Source organism: Rhinolophus sinicus, chromosome 8 (genome assembly GCF_057876585.1).
Source record: "Rhinolophus sinicus isolate RSI-liver-muscle chromosome 8, RSI-T2T, whole genome shotgun sequence".
Lineage (NCBI taxonomy): Eukaryota > Metazoa > Chordata > Mammalia > Chiroptera > Rhinolophidae > Rhinolophus > Rhinolophus sinicus.
Genome location: NC_142508.1, coordinates 41,312,684 through 41,331,727, shown reverse-complemented (window position 1 = coordinate 41,331,727; position 19,044 = coordinate 41,312,684). Strand labels below are relative to the sequence as shown.

The 19,044-nt window shown below is 54.5% G+C and overlaps 1 protein-coding gene and 1 long non-coding RNA gene across 2 annotated transcripts; one reads left to right on the top strand and one right to left on the bottom strand.

The window, feature by feature from the left end:
• Positions 1-874: 874 nt before the first annotated feature.
• On the bottom strand, positions 875-6,485 carry LOC141567435 (uncharacterized). Its single transcript, XR_012490021.2, has 3 exons — positions 4,470-6,485; positions 3,417-3,476; positions 875-1,397 (listed from the first exon to the last, which is right to left on the bottom strand). It is a non-coding gene; the product is annotated as an uncharacterized LOC141567435 (long non-coding RNA).
• Positions 6,486-7,473: 988 nt separating this feature from the next.
• Positions 7,474-17,949, top strand: BCL3 (BCL3 transcription coactivator). Its single transcript, XM_019754915.3, has 9 exons — positions 7,474-9,127; positions 10,822-10,975; positions 15,044-15,152; positions 15,385-15,589; positions 15,697-15,785; positions 15,995-16,072; positions 16,606-16,773; positions 17,063-17,180; positions 17,333-17,949. The coding sequence occupies exons 1-9, from the start codon at positions 8,872-8,874 to the stop codon at positions 17,515-17,517; spliced, it is 1,362 nt and encodes a 453-aa protein (XP_019610474.2). The 5' UTR covers positions 7,474-8,871; the 3' UTR covers positions 17,518-17,949.
• The last annotated feature ends 1,095 nt before the right edge of the window (positions 17,950-19,044 follow it).

Genomic DNA, 19,044 nt, shown 5'->3' with positions numbered 1-19,044 from the left:
CCAAGGATGCATTTTTGTTCATTTTCAGTTCCTAAGACTCTCTACCCTGATCATTCGTCATTTCTTAAATTCTATTAGTCTTTGTGCCTAAAGTTCTACAATTACGAGTTTCTTTGATCCTTTGATTCTAGGACTCATTCAATTAGTAAATATTTATTGAACCTCTATTTTGTTTTAGGTGCCAAGGATACAGAAAAGAACAAAATGGATGAAATTCCTGCTTTGGGGAAAACCATTTTATTGAATATTCAATACACACCAGGCTCCGCTCTAGGTGTGAACACATAATTCATTTAATCCTGTCACCAGCCATATGAGTTAGAGGCTTGTATTATTCCCATTAAACAAATAAGGAAACTGAGGCACAGGGTACTAGGAATGTCTTGTTCCTAAAAGTCCGGGACTCTAGAATTCTTTGCCCCTATGATGCTAAGGTTCTAGAATATTTTGTCCTAAAGACTGTATTACGTTTGGATTCAAGTGGACAATGGACACAGGAAAAAGTCCTCAACTTCATTATTGAGCCAGAAATTGCAAATTAGAATCACCATGAGATTCACGCACGCACACACACACATGCCATATTTTAAAGGTCTAGCCAGAGCCAGTGCTGGCAAGGATTCTGGGCAAGTAGAATTCACAACAGACATTAGAGATGGAAGAGAAAATGGACACAGCCACATCTGTCTGGCTATATATTTCACAGCTGGACATATGGACACCCTGTGTCCCAACAGTTCCACTCCTGGATAATGCAAAAAAACACATGCTTACCGGCCCCAGGAGATGCACACAGCATTGTTCAAAAGAGTCAGAAACTGGAGGCCACTCACGTGCCCATCAACAGGAGAGTGGATTGATAAATTGCGGTATATCCGTGCAGGAGAATAATATACAGCAATGAAAATGAAGACACTCCAATAGATGCTGGAACACAAATGAACCTCAGAGACATAGAAATGACTAGAAGAAGCCAGATCCAAGAGGTTGTACTATAAGACACTGTTTATTCAACATCCAAAACTGTAGTGGTCAGGCGTGTCTTCATAGGTAGAAAAAGTTTAAAGATAAGCAATAAAAGCTTAAAAGAATACGGGTTACCTTGAGGGGAGGAAAAGCGTTGTGATTTGAAAGAGGCGTGAAGGGGTTTTTGAGAAACTGGCAACACCATTTCTGAACCTAACTGCTCCCTTTTACAATACTTTGTGAAATGGAGCATTATATTTTATACAATTCTCCACATTTTATTTCATGATTTTTAAACATATATTTTTAATCCCACGATTCTACATCTGTCTATTCCTCAGATGACTTGGTTCTCCACGGGACAAAGTGCCTGAGCCCCAGCACGGAGGCCAGAGCGTGCAGCGGGAAGCCACGAGAAGAGAATTTGGGATCTGAAACACACAAGACAATTTTGATTTTCCCAGAAGTGAGCAAATGTGCTGTGAATGTGTGACCACAGGAGGCCAAAGTGATAAGTTCAGAGGTGAGTAATGTCCAGAGTGTACTCCACAAGCCAACCCCCGTCCCCATCCTACCTCCTGCAGAGCATGACAGTAAAAGCTCCCATTCATCCCATCTGTCACCAGCCAGCCCAGAGCTAAGTGCCCCATGGGCACAATCTCACCAATGCCTAGTGCCAGCCCCATGCTTTCGGATGTGGAAACTGAGCCTGCCCAGAGTTGTGCAGCTAGGAGGCTGCGGTGCAGGGGTTTGCTACAGACTTGGAACCCGATTCCACAGGGTGCAGTAATGCAGACACACCAGCCCAGCTCTCACTATTGTGGGAAGGTGTTGGTGGGCAGGGATGGCCTCGACTAGAATGGTGGTTGGGGACAGGGGAGGGGAGGCCAGCGTGGCCCACGGCTCAAATGAGGAAGGGCCTGGCGTGACCTATGCTTTCCCAGGAGCCTGGGGGATTTTTGCTTCTGTATTTTTAGGCCCTGGTGGATTGTGGAGGTTGTGGCCTGGGGCTGCGGAGGTGCCAACTTCCAGGGAAAAGGCTGGCTTTTCAGGGAGGGTGCTGTCCCTTCCACTGGGATAGGCTCTGTACTTTGTCCTAGGGAAGTGGGCTTGGGAAGAGACTGCTAGTTCATTGGGTAGGCTTGCCCCATCTCCAGGAGTGGCTCGGCTGATGGAAGAGGCATGCTTCCCCAACTCAAGTTTCAATTGGATGAAGGAGACAGGCCCTGGCTCACACCTGGGTAATTCATAGCTTAGACTACGATTGGGGACAAAACAGACTTACTGTCACAGCACTCCTAGTACAATGGCCAATTCAAGCTACACAATTCAGTGAGCTAGTCTGATGGAGGAGGCAGGACCCAGACTTACCCTCAGGGAGCTTTAGCATGGTGGAGGCATGCCCACTATCTCCAGGAAACTCTGGTCTAGTCTAGTACTTATCCAAATGTCCCCTGGGGCAAGGGGTGAAATTGCCCCCCCTCGATCGAGAACCACTGTCCTAGACAGATGAGGGAAGCACCGTGCCTCACTTTCAAGGAACTCCTAGTCTAATGTGAGGCATGCCCCAGCCATCCAACCAGGGGTAGTTCCAAGTTCCAAGTCCAGATGGGACAGGTCTCACCTACTCTTAGAAATATCTAATCTGGAGAAGTCACACCCTCATTCTCAGGGAGCATCTGATCTGACGGAGGAGGAAGAACACAATTCAAACCTGCAAGGAACTCCTACACTGCTGAGGGACATATCCCCACCTCAGGGACCTCCCAGTCTGAGGGTAGAGTCCACCCTGGGGGACTCCAGTCTGATGAGGGAGACTGCCCCCGCACCCCCACCAGCCTTCTGTCTCGCACATTCACCTTCCTCCCTTGCTGATTGAATGAGCAGGCAGGGGCCTCCCCCTTCCTCACCTCTGTGGTGTATCCTAGAATCAGGGAACTTCTACAGGAGGACACCACAGTTTCCCAGCCCTGGGACTTCCCTTTATTTCTCAGCCCAAAACCAGGGCCTCACGGGTGGTCAGACACGCCCACCCGACAGATCCCTGACCACCAAGCACCCCTGACCCAGTCCTTCATGGCAGTCACAGTGGTGACAGCACCTGGCTATGGAGTATCCAGTGTGCCAGGCTTGGCGGGGGCTTTCCACACCTGACCTCAGCAGTGTCCCACCCTGGGAAGGAGGGGTCCAGCTCCATCTTACTGACCAGGCTCATAGGGCAAAGCACTTGCCAGTGGCCACCTGACCAGAAACTGGCAGAGTAGAAAGCAGACCCAGACTCGTCTCACTCCTTATTGATGAGAATGACGTATCTGTGTCAAAGGCTTAATTGCTGACTCACTGAATCCTCCCAGCCATCGTGTTATTATTCTCATGGCTCAGAGGGGGAAACTGAGGCCTAGAGAGATAAGATGCTACTCCAAAGCCACCCAGGCAGAGCTGATACTCACACTCAGGTTGTCGGACTCCGAAGGCCATTGTCACAGGTTGGGTCCTCCAGAAAGCAGGCGCTTTAAGTTAAGAGGGCAAAAGGTTTATGGGGAGCAACACAGGAGAAAGGGAAGTGGGGAGCGGGATGAGGTCTGGGAAATCATCAGGCCACAATGCCAGCCTGAAGCAAAGACTGCCCCATTAGAGAAGTTCCACAGTGGGCAAAAGTGGCCAGAGCCTCCTACCCTGCCTGGCTCAGTCAGTGGCCGGAGGATGCCCAGGAGACTGTGTTCCCAACTGGCAAGCTAAGGCAGACCTTGAAGGAGCCAACTGTGGGAGCCTACCAGGCATGCCCACCCCTGGCAGCGGGGCCACAGTCTTTTCTTGAAGGGGAATCCAAACAGCCTGTCTCTGTGACAGTCACTCCCATCTCTAGAGTACTAATAGCAATCATTTAAAAATAATATCTTCCATTTACTTCGAACTTACTCTGTGCTAGCCTATGCCAATGTGTTTTAACTCATCTGATCCTCACAACAAAAATATTGCGTGAGGCACGCAATATTTTTGCTCCCATTTTATAAATGAGGAAACCAAGGCTCAGAGAGGGTAAGTAAGTCACTTGTCCGGGGACACCAAGCTGGTAAGTGGCAGAGCTGGGACTCCAACCCAAACAATTAGATAGTGAGTGAGTCCTATTTACACATGAGGACACTGAGGCCCAGCATTAAACTGCCTGACTGTCCATCATCACCTTGCTGGACCCATGTGTCCTACCTGACCTTCCCAGATATCCCCTCCCACCTCATTAGCCCTGTCTGATCAAGGCAGTGCATGGGGGTGGCGGGGAGGGTGTCTGGTCTCAAAGCCCTCTGAGAGAAGATGTTGCAATCCTCTGACTCAGCGTTGTGCGTGCAGACCCAGCAAGGAGAAAGGGGAAGATTAAGTCTTGGCCCAGTCCCCAGATGGGCTGGTCCTGCTTGGTGCCAGGGGTTCCAGCAGTTGCCAAGGCCCCAGGGTGGGGAAGAACCAGGGGGTTCAGACTACACTCCAGGAAGTTGGCCTGCACTCACCCCTGGGGGTCGAGTAGGGGCAGCCTTGGGGAGCAGAGCTGTGTGCAAACCCACGGTGGTCTTCCAATGCAGAGCCCAGACTGGAGGCTGTGTGACCTTGGGCAAGTCCCTCCGCATCCGGGCTCATGGTCTCGGTCTTCCTCTGTCTGCGAAATTCACTTGCTCTCTGTTCCCTCCTGCTGTATTGCAACCTTCTCTCCATCTGCTCCACTCTCCCTGTGCTTGAAGGTGTGGACCTTGCTAGTCCCTGAAGTCCTTGTACACAGGACTTTGCTATTCCATGCCTCAGTTTCCCCACCTAAACCATTTCTTCCCAGGGAAGAAGGGTCTAGAATTGAACTGGGAAGGATGGCCTGCAGGGACTAATGACAACCCCTCCCAGGTCAGTGGGTATAGCAACTAGGGTTCTGGGGTCACAGAGACCTGGCTTAAAACCTTGACTCCCCCTGGCCCTCTCCATGTGATTCCAGGCAGTGACTTCACCCTTCTGTGCGTTTCCTTCTCTGTAAGATGAGGATTTTAGTTGAATTTTCCTTACAAATTGTCAAGGATTAAGTGGGCCAATTCCTAGGGGGAGCCTGGCCCAGAGTGAACGGGACCATCTTGTCTGGGCAGAAAAGGGCAACAAAGAAGACCTGGCCTGATGGGTCAAGGCAGGCAATGTGGAGACAAGAATGGATATCATTCATTTATTCATTCATTCTTTCATTCTGCACACCTGGTCTCACTTCATATGCTCAGCAATCCTGTGAGGTAGGAGCTGTTATCATTCCCAACTAGAGTATGTATAGTCACTATAAAGTCACAACAAAGGCACGGAGAGGGAAAGCCACCTATCCAAAGTCACACAGCTAACACATGGCAGAGCCAGGGCTCGAACCCATGTCTCTAAGCCCAGGATGTTGAAACCTAATTTCCTCAATGAAATAGGTCCTGCTGTTGAAATTTTGAGTTAATTGATAATAATAATTCTTATTCCTATGGCTATAAGAGGAGTAATAACAATAGGAGCTACATTGAATTGAGCATTTTCTATTCACCAGGGCCTCTAAGATGGAAGCATTATTTTCTTGACTGAATCTGTTCTATAAATAAGGATGTTTATAAATAGCTGGGGCTCTGTGAGGTATTCACTAAGCTAATGAAAGCAGGAGACAGGATTTGCACCCAGACCTCAGTCAGAAGCAAAGCATGACAAGGCCCAGGAATTAAGCCAACAGGAACTTAGGGTTTGGACAACCCTATCCTCCCTTCTTAGAAGGGGAAACTGAGGCCCCCAAGAGCAAAAAAGCTACCCCAGGCCCACAGCCTTCTAGCTGGGACTTCACTTCCCTCTTGGGACCTTGACCAGGTACAATCTTATCCCTTTCTTCCCCAGTGGAGTTTGGAGGAGGATGAGTGGGGATAAAGCAGTTGGAAGGAGAAAATCTAAACAGGTACAAAGGGCAGCCTGAATAGGGAAAGTGGTTAGACACCAAGCAGGACTTCCGGGCCTTCTCTGGAAAGTTTCTGGGACTCATCCAGGGGCTGCCCCTGCTGGCAGGGGGCCTCCAGAGTACAAGGCCCAGAGAGGGGAGACCCTAGTCCTCCCCGCCTGGGGTGCAGGGAGCTAGGGGGGAAAAGAGGGGGTAGTCATCCTGGTTCCATATCCTCCATTCCCGACACTGAGGGAGGCGGCTGTGGGAGCTGGGACTTTCCTGAGCAGCAGAAGATTCTGGGAAATTAGAGACAGCTACAGGGCGGGGCTGACTCCAAGCCTCCCTTTTCTTCCCTCCCCTCAGTCCCAGCTGGTTCCCCAAGCACACCTCTCTTTCTTCTGCCCCCAAGGAGGCCCTCCTCCAACTGCTCCTCTACCCTCAGATCTTCTCCCTTACATCTCCTCCCTCAGAATTCACCTCCACCCTCAGACCCCCTCCAAATCTCCACTTTCCTCAGACCCATCTCTTTCCCCCAACCCTCACCTCCTCCCTCAGAGCCACTGTGCTCACTTGGTCCTTTTCAGACTTCTTCAGACAATGCCCCCGTCTCTCAGACCCTCACCTCCCTTCTCAGACCCTTTCTCCTCCCTCAGACCATTTACTTCTCTCCGGACCTGTCACCCTACTTCAGGTCCTCCTCCCTTAAACTCTCTTAACCCTCATCCATCCTCAGACTGGAAACCACCAGCACCATCTTCCCCAGCCCTTCCAAACCCCCGTTGGACCAAGCAGACATGTCCTCCTCCCCAGTCCTGTCTGGGCTGAGCCATTGCTCCACCTGCCACAGGGAGCAGGGGAGTGGGAGAACCTTGCTTGTCCTTCTAACCCTACCTCCTCGGGTCTCCACCTTGACGAGCCCCGCCCCTCTGAGGCTCAGTTTCCCTTTCTGTATAGTGGGGTTGTGCTCTACATCCCACCCCTCTCCTGTGTTTGATAATCCCTGGAGGTGAGGGCTGGGTAAGTGGGGACAGCAACACCCAGACTTTCCAAGCTCTCCCCTTGTTGTAGCCCCCACAACACTGAGAAGCAGGGATTGACATCAGCCCCATTTGCCAGAAGAACTGAGAGTCAAAAGAGAGGACTTTGAGAAGCAAGGGGTGGAGGTGGGATTTGAATTCAGGTCTTGCCCCTCCCCCACATTCCCCCATTACAGGGGGCTGAGGGGTAGATCCAGAGAATGGGGAAAAGGGGAAGAAGTCAGGTCTCTCCCTGCCTACAGCTGCTCCTCATATCCCGGGTTTAATGATCCACTGGGGTGGGACCTGAGTCCCGTCGTGCGTCCCCCGCAAAGTCCCTTCCCGGGGACGAGGCCCCACACCCACTTTCAGGGCTCTGGAGAGGCACGGGATAGGAGACAGAGACACAGAGATCGATAAACAAAAAGAGATGGGGCAGGCTGCAGAATGGAGAAGGAGGCTTGTGATGAAGGGACAGAGCTGCAAAGACAGGGGGAGACGCACAGAGAGAGAACCGGGGCGACCCTGCGGCCAGACTCGGGTTGCAGCCCCTACAGTCCCGCGCCCCGAGGTCCCCAAAGCCTCCCACTTCGCCTTCTGTAACTCAGTGACCTGGACTCAACCTCAGCGATGGCCCCGCCCCCAGGGAAATCCGGGAAAGCCCCGTACCGCTAGGGCCCCTCCCCGGGGCGGGAAGAAGGGTGGCAGGGAGGGGCCCGGGACGAGATCCGCCTCCGCCCCTCCCCCCTAGCTCCAGCCTGCCTGTGAGTCACGTCCCCCAACCCGCCCGGCCTGTTCCCCACCCATCGACCCCTCCCGGGATGGGAGGGGGAGGTGAGGGAGAAGGGGGAGCCAACTGCCCCCCGCCCTACTGCCGGAGCTTTGGTCGCTTCGATTCTGGTCTGTGTCTGCATCTCTTGCTATCTCTCTGTCTCTTTTCCTTGGTCTCTTATGATCTCTATGCTTCTGTCGCCGCGGCTCTTTCTTCCTCTGTTCCTTCAGGATTCCCGGTGCCCGGCTGCGTGGGCTGGGTCCAGGAACCTCGAGGAGAGGGACACATTCAGTGTTTCTCTGTGCACCCTCCACCGCACCCCACCCACCCCCAGCAAAGTTCAGACCCAAGGCCGGGGAGGCACATGGGGAGGCAGAGATGGGGGCAGGGCAAGCTGAGGGAGAGTGCCTGGAGCCTGCGGAGGACAGTCCCGGCCCTGGGTGCGTCCTTTCGCTCCCACAAAGGAGGAAACAGCTCGGAGAGGGGAAGTGGCTGGTCAAGGTCACCCGGCGGGGAAGTGGGAGTAGGGACTCGAACTCGCGCCCTAGCGACCCCAGGGAGTCATAGAACACCCTCCCTGGGGGAGAGGCTAAGAAGCAGACAGCACTGGAGACACAAAGAGACGGTGAGAGACGCAGAGACAATAGAGACAGAGATACAGACAGATGTGGAGACGAGAGAGAGAAAGAGCGAGAGAGAGAGACTCAGAGAGACATCTATCCGGACCGGAGAGCTAGAGAGACAAGAGTTACAGAGACTGAGAAAGATAGAGACATATAGCCAGAAGGGCAAAAACACAGAGACTGAAAAAGGCCCATAGCCGCAGGGGTGGGGACCCCCCCCAACCCCGACCCCGCCTCCTTCCCATCCCTAGCCAAGGCCTGGCCGCAGCGGGCGCCGCGGGGCCGGGAGGGGCTGGCAAGAGGCACGGTGCGGGCGGGGCGCGCGGCGGGGTGCTCCGTGGGGCGCGGCGAGTGGGCTGTCGGGGTGCAGGAAACCCCTAGGGCGGACGGGTGGCTCCGGGGGGGTCGGGGGCGGGGAGGCGGGCGGTCGGCACCGCCCCGGCGGACAAAAGTCCCTTCAGTTCAGCCGGCGGCAGGGGAAGTCCCGGCTCCCGGCGCAACCTCCCTCGGTGCAGCCGAGCCGAGCCGAGCCGCGCTCCGGCCGCCCGCTCGGCCGCCGTCCCCGGCGGCCCCATGCCCCGATGCCCCACGGGGGCCATGGACGAGGGGCCCGTGGACCTGCGCACCCGGCCCAAGGCCGCTCGACCCCCCGGCGCCGCGCTGCCGCTCCGCAAGCGCCCCCTGCGGGCGCCCTCCCCAGAGCCCGCCGTCCCCCGCGGCGCTGCGGGGCCCTTTGTCACCCCAGATCCCCTACGCTGCGGCTCCGACGCAACGGCGATTCCCGCGCATCCCCACGGCCTGGCCCGGCCAGAAGCGGTCTACTACCAGGGTGAGTGGCTCCCTCCGGTCATGGTCGGGTTGGGGGCCTGACAGGGGCATAGGGTCACCAGAGCCAGGGGGCAGAGCTCAGATACAAATACAGGGTACTGGGGGACAGAAACCAGGTTCCCAAGGACACAGATATGGTGCTCCTGGGAGCCAGGAGTGAGGTCCCAGGAATACACCTATGTGAGCATCAGGGAGCAATGCCTTGGGACACAATGGGGTTCCTAGGAAACTGGGTGTCAGGGAGCTCTGGGGTACAGAGCCCAGAGTCCTAATGCCACAGATATGGGAACCCAGGGAACAGTGCCCAGTAGTACAGATTTAGTCTTGGAATCAAGAGGGCAGAGTCTGAAGTCCCAGGAACACAGAATTATAAGCTCTTAGGAACCCAGATATCTAGGGTTATGAGGAATTAGTGCACAGGCCCAAGAAACTGGGGTTCTAGGCATCCAGATGGAGTCAGGGGAACAGAGACTGGGTTCTAAGGAGACAGATTTTAGGGCTTCTAGGATGTCAAATCTCAGGAACAAAAACATCAGGGGACTTTGGGAATTAGGAGAACAGAATTGGAGTTCTGAGCACCCCAATACCTGGAACCTCAGGGATCCAAGGAAACAGACCCAGATACTGGGGGTCTTAAGGAGCCAGCTGGACAGGGACCCAGGGTTCTAAGCACCCAGTTATATGTATTCACCAGGGATCTTCGGCGGTCACAAGATCAGGTGGTCTTAGGGGGCTCGAGAACTGAGGGGTCTAAGAATGGGGGGCAAGACTGGGGAGAGCTCAGCCTCAAGTGTTTAGGGTCAGGATGAGGGATTCAGGGGTCTCTGGGCAGAAGGCCTCAGGGCCCCAAGGCCTGGTATTGGAGATACGGGACCAGGAAACTTGAGGGGTTCAGGAATAGGGGCTCCCAAGGATCAGGATATGACAGAGAAGGCCAAGCACCATTCTCTCCTTCTTGTCTCTATCCCTGACCTCAAGGAAGGGGCATCCCCTGCCACAGCTATGTCCACCTCACCATCCCTGAGTGGCCCCCCAAAGCGGCAGAGCCCAGGCCTAGTGCCTCCAGACCTTTGTCCAGTTTCTGCACCTTCCACCCCATCAAGCTGTGCATCAGGAGGCATGTCACTGCCTCTCCACTTTCTCACCCATTCCCTGGGTGAGAATCCAGGCCTCGGTTTCCCTCATCTAATTGCTGGGTAGATAGGGATTTGAGTGCCGCAGTGGTCCAACAGTGTGATCTGAACATGCTTCATGTACCACCCCCTCTCACCTTCTGACCCACTCCTCTCCCCAAACACTCTAGACATTCATCTCACACTCCATAGCCAGTGCTTCATCATCCTTACCTCCCTAATCCACAAATTCACTCAGCTAACAGGCCCCGGGGTCCTCCTGCTGGGTGGTGATGGCGTTCAGTCCTTAAGGTACTCTTTTGCCTAGCAGGAGACAGGGGTCAGACACATGATAAGATAAGTGACAATGAGAGTGACCAGGCGGCAGAATGGGGGATAAGTTGTGAGAGCGCAGAGGAGGGACATGGAAAGGGAGTTTGTCTTGAGTCTTGAGGACCCAGTATCAGATGCAAAAGGGACCTAGGATAAAGGGCAGGTAACACTGCAGAAGCAAAGGTCTGGAGGTGGGGAATCGGTTGAGGGTCTGTGGGCTTGGCCTCACCCATGTCCTTTCTCTGCGCAGGACCTTTACTGCCCTTGTACCCCACCCCAACCATGGGCTCCCCCTTTCCTCTGCTGAACCTGCCTCCACCCCTGTATCCCATGGTGTGCTCGATGGAACACCCCCTGACAGCCGACATCGCCATGGCCACCCGTGCGGATGAGGACGGAGACACGTGAGTAATACTCCCCCATCAATGGGGAGTTGGAATGGAGATAGGGAGGCCAGCCCTCCACCCACCATAATACAGGGGGCTCTCAGCTTGGCCTTTCCGGTTAACTCGACCCTAGTTGAGCAAGGCCCATTCCTTCTCCAAGCCTCAGTTTCCTTTTCTGAAAAATGGGCACCCTGAGAAAATTTTTTGGAGCAGAAGGGTTCAAATTTTTTATCACAACCCAAAAATGAGACATTTCATTGATTGATTGATTACATGAATTATACATGTTGAGCTCCTAGTACTGAGCCTGGTAGACTGTAAGTGCTCAATAGGTATTACTTTATATTAATAATACATACATAAACTTGAAATAAAAATTGCACTGAACAAAACAATACTCACCCTCACTATGTGGGATGTACTTTAGTGTTTTCTAGTGTTTCTATTCTAGTGCATTTCATTGTCATAACCCACTAGATTAATTTGACAACCCCTTAAATTGATTTCACAAATCCCGTAGTTCTATCACCTGAAGATTGAAAAATATATTCTTGAAGCTGCTGAGAAATCCTGCATGGGAGGATTTAGCCCTGTGCCTAGCACAAAGTAAGCACTTGGCACATTTGACCATCAAGCTTTATTATTCTATCAACCTAAGTTTGAGTCTCAGCTGGCTGTTTTCTCACCCCTCTCTGCCTCAGTTTCCCCGTCAAAACAAGAACCATAAGTGTGCAAGAGTCTCTGTGAGACAGAAATGAGATGACTTCTATAAAGCACTTCTCTGAGAATTGGTTTGGGGATTAGAAACCACAAGTAGGGATAGGATGAACAGGCCTATTTCTGCAGGGAAGAAAGGGGGCTCCACCACTGGCCCACTGGGTGACTTCACATCCATGAGCCTCAGTTTCCCTATCTGGAAATCTCACTCACAACAGCACCTATTACAATAAGGAGTCAGTGCAATGGTGTACAAATATATAGTGCATGGAACAGGGTGGGGCACACAGTAGGTGCTCAATACATGGGAGTGGATGTTGTTGGAACAGATCTCCGGGGGGTGGTTGTGGGCCAACCTGTGAGCCCAAGCAGGAGAAAGTGTCTGAGATATATAAAGGGCTCCATAAAGCTAGTTTCCTGCCCTCTGGCTACCTCTGGGGTCATCTGTGAAATAGATTTAATGTGTATGTGCCCCCAGGGGTGAGTTGTTTGTAGCCTGTGAAAGCAGGGTGCAGAAGGAGACCTACCACACCAATCTTTAGCCACGAGCCCCACCCGCCCACCCCGCTCCCCCCATCTCCTCCCTCTCCCCCAAAGCAAACACTTCTGCCTCAGCTGCCGGTCGGGGGAAATCCCTTCCCGCAGAACTTGACCGCAGCCCAGCTGCTCTGCCTCCCCCACGTCAGCACCCGTCACTCACTCGCAGCCTCCCACTCCCGGCGCTCCCTCTAACCTTAACCCCTTCCGCTCTGGCCGAGGCTTTACCGGAATGGGCAGCTGGCGCAGCCTGGGGGCGGGGGAGGGGGACACGCTAAGTCTGGGTCCCCAAAGCTGCAAAGCTTGGTTGGGAGGCTGGCCTTCTAGGGACTCAAGGGAGCAAGGAATCTCAGGGCCTCTGGACTCCCAAGAGGTCAGGCAGTGGCAAGCTGGAAATCTGGGTCTCCAAGAGGGGGGTTGTAGGGGAGAGTAGAGCACCAGAGAGCAGATGTGGGGGTACTGATCTCTGAGGGGTACGAAACAGGGTGCTGGGCAGCTTGGGGATCTAGAACTGAGAGGGACGGGAAAGTCATCCGCAAAGAGGGTCCTAAGAGACCTTGGAGGTGGATGCCGGGATATGGGAGACAAGCAGCCAGCTGGAGTCTGAGCCCTGAAGGGTGGAGTTCCAGAGGGACCCCGAGCTGGAGGACTTGGGGTCCTTCCCACCAGGGAAGCGAGGTATCTTTGGGTTGGGCTCCCCCTCCGCCCCACTCGATGATGGAAGTTGGGGTGCCCGGTAGATCCCTGGCGAGACAGGCTTCCCTCCCCCGGGAGCAGGAAGCGGAGCCCCGCCCAGCAGACCTGTTACTGGAAGTCCGAGGGCAGGGCCGCCCCTCCCGTCCCCACTTCCTCCAGCCCCGCCCCACCCCCTGCGGCCCGCGCGTTTATGGGAACTCAGGCCTGGATGGTTTCTCTGAAATCATTCGCTCCTTCTGCCCTCACTTAACCCCGCTGGCCCAGAGAGAGTGAGACCCGGGCCCGGTGTCCTGGGAAATGTGGGAGGGAAGGGAGCCCTTCTCAGAGGGCCCAGGTCTGGCCTCTCTCCCAACATTTTCTTTTTAAATTGGGCTTTCACGGATCAGGATCGAAGTTCAGCGTTTCACCTGCATAATCTCTTCCTGGGAGTTGGGCTACATTTCACAGAAGGGAAAAACCGGCCTCAGAAAGGCCACGTGACTTTTCCCTAGACACTCAGCTAGTGAGGACCACAACCCAGCTTGCAACCCTGGCCTCCTTAGGCCCCACCGCCACCCCCAAGCCCTCGGGGCTGCAGGATTTCTCCATCCCAAGCACCCAGGAAGCTGGTTTAAAATGTGGGTCCACGATGCACATTCCACAGTTGGGAAGTTCTGGTCCGTTAGCAGGCAGTGATGGGTGAGAAAGCAGTTCTCCAGTAAATGGACTTGAAGGAAATGTTGTGAGGCCTGTGTACGTGCAGTCAGCCTTGGGCCCTCAGTGCTAATGCGCCCCCACCCGGAGTGAACGCGCGTGCCTTAGCCCATGCACAGTCATCCCATATTGCCCTCAGCTGGAAATGATTGTTCCAGGTTGGGGTCCCTGGGAAGCAGGCAGGAAGTTAAGGACTGGGCAAAGGGAGAAGTTGAGCTGCTGTGTAATCTCAACAGGGCCTCAGCCATCCCACAGGGGATGTGGCAGCTGGAGTGGCCTCCCGAGTTGAGGCCAGAAGCCTGGGCCCTCTATGCCAGCCACTGGATGCCACTGGATAGCAGCTGTCCCCCACACTCCATGACCTAGGCAAGCAGCTCTTTTCAGTGGAGGGTAATTCTCACAGAATGCGTAGAGCTGACAACCTTCTCAGAAACTGGGGAATTGGAGCCTTCAGTCCGAAAGGGGGCATCTGGGTTGCACAGCCCAACCTCTAAAACAGTGACCCTCATCCCAGCTTATCCTACCTCCCTTTTGGGCAAAACTTCCTCCAGGTAGATACTTTTGGGTTGGAGGCTGAGTGTGACATACAGTCACAGCTGATGGACACCTTGATGGCATCTAGTTCATCCTCACTCAGTTCACAGATGAGGAAACTGGCCCACAGCGGGGTGGGAACATGGTCACCAGCTTCAAGGATGGCCAAGGATCACTAAGATGGATTCATTTATTCAGCGCCTTTTTATAGAGCACCTACTCAGCACCAGGCACTGTCCTAGGCACTGGGCAGTGACCAAAGCAGACAAAACACCCTGCCCTGGTGGAGAGGACATTCTAACCAGGGAGATTCAGACAGGAAACAAGTAAAGAGTACATGTCAGGTGATGATGTGGAGGAAAATTAAGCAGGGTAAGGGGGAGGAGGAGCGAGCCGCTGCTATACCATTTCAGCATAAGCCCTGCAGATGTCTGGGGGAAGACTGTTCAAGCAGAGGGCACAGCCCGTGCAAAGGCCCTAGGAGGCAAGCATTCTTAGTATGTTTGAGGATCCGCACAGAGGCCAGTGGCCAGATCAGAGTGACGAGAGGGGACGGAGATGAGGTCGAAGGGACTACAGAGGGGGAGACAAGATCACATAGAGCCCATGGACCATGATGAGGACTTGGCCTTTACTCTGACGGTTCTGAGGGGAGCATGACCTGACGTAGGATCTAATAGGGTCCCTCTGGCTGCTATGCAGGGAACAGTCAGGCAGTAGTGGAAGTAGGGAGGCCAGTGAGAAGACAGTCCAGGAGGAAGATGATGGTGGCTGAATCAGGATGGAAGGAGGGGGGGTGGGAAGAAGTGATTGGATTCTGGAGATACTTCTGAAGTATCCAGCACATATTGGAATTAGTGCTGCTAAGAGGTAAGCAGCCCCTAATGCCTCTGACACCCCCACCCCCAGGCCACTCCACATTGCTGTGGTGCAGGGCAATCTGCCAGCTGTGCATCGGTTAGTCAACCTCTTCCAGCATGGAGGCCGGGAGCTGGATATCTACAACAACCTCCGGCAGGTGAGGCTGGGGGCCTGGACTCCTGGGTCTGAGGGAGGAGGGGACTGGAGGCTCAAACTTCTGGGCCCTCCAGGAGGAGAGGAAAGGCTCTTGAATCTGAGGGAGGGGATGCTCCAGATTTCTGATTCCTGAGTAAGACTGCAGCTGGGAGTCAGGATTTCGGGAAATTGTGAGGGAGGCAGGACTGGGACACAGGGCGGGGTCCGGGTCCTTCACAGTCTGTGTTCCCCAGACACCACTACACCTGGCTGTGATCACGACTTTGCCGTCAGTAGTGCGGCTCTTGGTGATGGCTGGTGCCAGCCCCATGGCACTGGACCGCAATGGCCAGACAGCAGCCCACCTAGCGTGTGAGCACCGCAGCCCGACCTGCCTGCGGGCCCTGCTGGACAGCGCGGCCCCCGGCATCGTGGACCTGGAGGCTCGCAATTACGAAGGTGAGCACCCACCATGGCGCAGGGTGGGGCTGTCTGGCCGGACCTGGCGTCCTTCTGGGGCAACAAAGCCCCAGGCCCAGGTTGAACTGAGCCTCCCTCTCCTTCAGGACTCACTGCCCTGCACGTGGCCGTGAACACCGAGTGCCACGAAGCGGTACTGCTGTTGCTGGAGCGGGGCGCAGACATCGATGCGGTGGTGAGCAAGGGAGCGCAGGCCGGGGGTGGGGCCAAGAGGGGCGGAGTCCAAAGAGGCGGGACTGGTGTGAGAGGGCCCGCTTGGGTGGGTGGAGCTCGATGTCCCTGGCAGGACTGTGACGCTGGACCAAGCGGTCGCGGTCGCAATGCGGGCCGCCAGCTCTTTGGGCAGAGCTTGGAGAGACTTAAAGACCTTCCTTCCCGCCGCAGGACATTAAAAGCGGCCGCTCCCCACTCATCCACGCCGTGGAAAACAACAGCCTGAGCATGGTGCAACTGCTGCTGCAGGTGAGTACGGCCCTGCCCTTGGCCTCTCGGCCACTATTTCCTCAGGCACCAACTGGCCATCGTCCTCGTCCTTCCAGCTCTGACCCTTTTTTCTAGTCCTGGTCTGGCAACGCTATGACTTCCCCACCCAGGCTGCGAACTTGTCCTAGACCACTTCCCATTCCTCCCGCGCCACCCCAAACGGCCCAGGCCCAGTCCAGCGAGAGGTTTGCTGACCCTGCCTTCTAGCTTTGACCTGTCCCCGCGCTGTCCATCCGCCCAGTTTCGACCCTGGACCCTTCCCTTCTCTTACTCCGTCCCTACTTCGGCCGGAGTCCAGCCCTGGTTGATTCAGTACCGCCCGCCGGATCCCGCGCTGACCTGCCCTGGGTTCTAGCATCCACCCTTCTAACATTCCACCCGCGATCTGGTCCTGTCCTAGGTTATGACCCCATCCCGGCCCCGCCCCGCCCTCTGGCCCCGCCCCCATCCCAGACCAAGCCTAGGCCCCCACCATCGGTGGTGGTCCTGACCCGCCCCTTCGGACCCCACAGCATGGCGCCAACGTGAACGCGCAGATGTACTCCGGCAGCTCAGCTCTGCACTCAGCCTCAGGCCGCGGGCTCCTCCAGCTGGTGCGCATGCTGGTTCGCAGCGGCGCGGACAGCGGCCTCAAGAACTGTCACAACGACACGCCACTCATGGTGGCACGCAGCCGACGAGTGAGTGCACGCGCAGGTTGGGGGAGCGGCTGGGGGGGGGGTGTCTATTCTCCAGTGCCTGTCCGTGGGAGGGTGTGTGTGTCTGTGCCAGTGCGTGGAGGGGAGCAGAGGAGCCTGTGAGTGCATGCATATGAGGTCTAGACAGCAGGAGAGACTGCGGCACAAAGAAAGGGAGTGACATGCCCACCTTCACATACTGAGAAAGAGGCCATGCTCACTGACAGACCCCATGAGCAAGGAGAGATGGACAGAGGGAGTGGCTTGGTGGTGATCCCCCATTTTCTCGCAGGTCATTGATATCTTGAGGGGGAAGGCCACACGGCCTGCTACGGCATCACAACCAGAGCCCTCCCCTGAGAGGAGTGCCACCACCTCCCCTGAAAGCAGCAGCCGCCTCAGCTCCAATGGTGAGAAACCAGCTCCCAACCTCCAGCCTCCACTTCCCTCAGAAGTACCCAGGCCCCTCCCTCAGAACCCAGGAGTTGGGGCCCATAGTCCCCTTCTCTCTGGATCTGGTGTCTCACTTTCCTCACCCCTCGTCTCTCTCTTCTTTCCACAGGTCTTCTGTCTGCATCACCATCCTCTTCACCTTCCCAGTCTCCCCCCAAGGACCCTCCTGGATTCCCCATGGCCCCCCCCAATTTCTTCCTTCCTCCCTCATCTCCACCTGCCTTCCTGCCCTTTGTCGGGGTTCTCCGAGCCCCTGGTCGGCCAGTGCCCTCCCCAGCTCCAGGAGGCAGCTGAGAGGGATGGGGGGGCAGATCTCAGACTAATGAGGAGGGACCTCCCTGCCCTATGGGGTCAATCCTCCTGGAAACTGTGAAGACCTCACTCTGCCCCCCCCCCCCCCAGTCTTCGGAACCAAGATTTGCACAGAGGCACATCCATCATAAGCCCCCTCTTCTAAGCACAGCTATTCCCCCATCTCATCCCTGGCCCAGGACTCTTACCCCTATTATTCTCAGGCATCAGTCTCCTACCTGGAATTTCACCCAAATGTTCATTTCCTTCTCCTCTTCCACAGCTGTTGGAACTGGGGAACAGCCACTCTCCTCTGCCCTCCACCCAGATCCATGAGGAGAGAGAGAGATGGGCTGTAGTTAGGCACTGAAAATAATGTAAATTATTAGGTATTTTGGTTAGATTTCTTTTGTAATAAACTATTTTTGTACCATATCCCTGGCTTAGCTGAGACTCTTTCCTGAGGAGGTGAGGAGGGTGTGTGTGTGTGTGCACACCTGTATGCCATATCCAGCTCACTCCATGAGTGACCTTGTGAGTCTCAGACTGACGATGACATGTGTGGGTGACTCTGTGACTTCCAGTGTGTTTGAATGTTCTGTTATTACGTCACTGTGCCATTATTTCTGGTGTTGGTGTTGTGTGTGACATCTTTCCAGAGGACCCTGTTAGATTCCATAGTGACTCTGGGTGTGTGTGTGTGTGTGTGTGTGTGTGTGTGTGTGTGTGTATGTTTCCAAGGAGTACCACAATTGACTTGAGTGACTCCGGTTTTCTCTAGGTCTTGTGTGTTCTTGACATTGAGACCAGAGGTCATCATGTGATTTCTTTTCTATGTGACTGCCTCTCATGCTGTGTCACATTTTACTCCATGGTTCCAGGCCCCCCTGACATACAATACCTGTGTCTTGACTCTGTAGACACATCTTTTGTGTACCAATCAGATTTGCATGCATTTCCTGTTACCACCGTAACAAAGCACCACAAATTCAGTGCCTTAAAACAACATAAATGTATTCTTTCACAGTTCTGGAAGTCAGAAGTCCAAAATCAGTTTCACTGGGCTAAAGTCAAGGTGTCTGCAGGGCTGGTTCCTTCTGGAAGCTCTAGGGTATAATGTGTTCCTTTGCATTTTTCAGCTTCTAGAGGCTGCCTATATTTTGTGCCTGATGGCCCCTTCCTCATATCACTCCAACCTCTTGCTTCCATCTGCACATCTACTCTGTTCTCCTGCCTCCCTGTTCGGAGGACCCTGTGATTACACATGGCCCACCCAGATATTGCAGGATAATCTCCGCATCTCAAGATCCTTAACTTCATCACATCTGTAAAGTCCCTTTTGCCCTGTAAAGTGACATCACAGATTCGGGGGATGCGGATATCACTGGGAGCCTTATTGAGGCTTCAATCAGAGAATCAACATCACTAGGAGGTCGGTGCATGGATAAGAGATTTGTTACAGGATTGACCTTCAGGAAGGGAAGATTGATATGCAGCGGGGAGAGCAAGGAAAAGCTGGAACCTACAAGG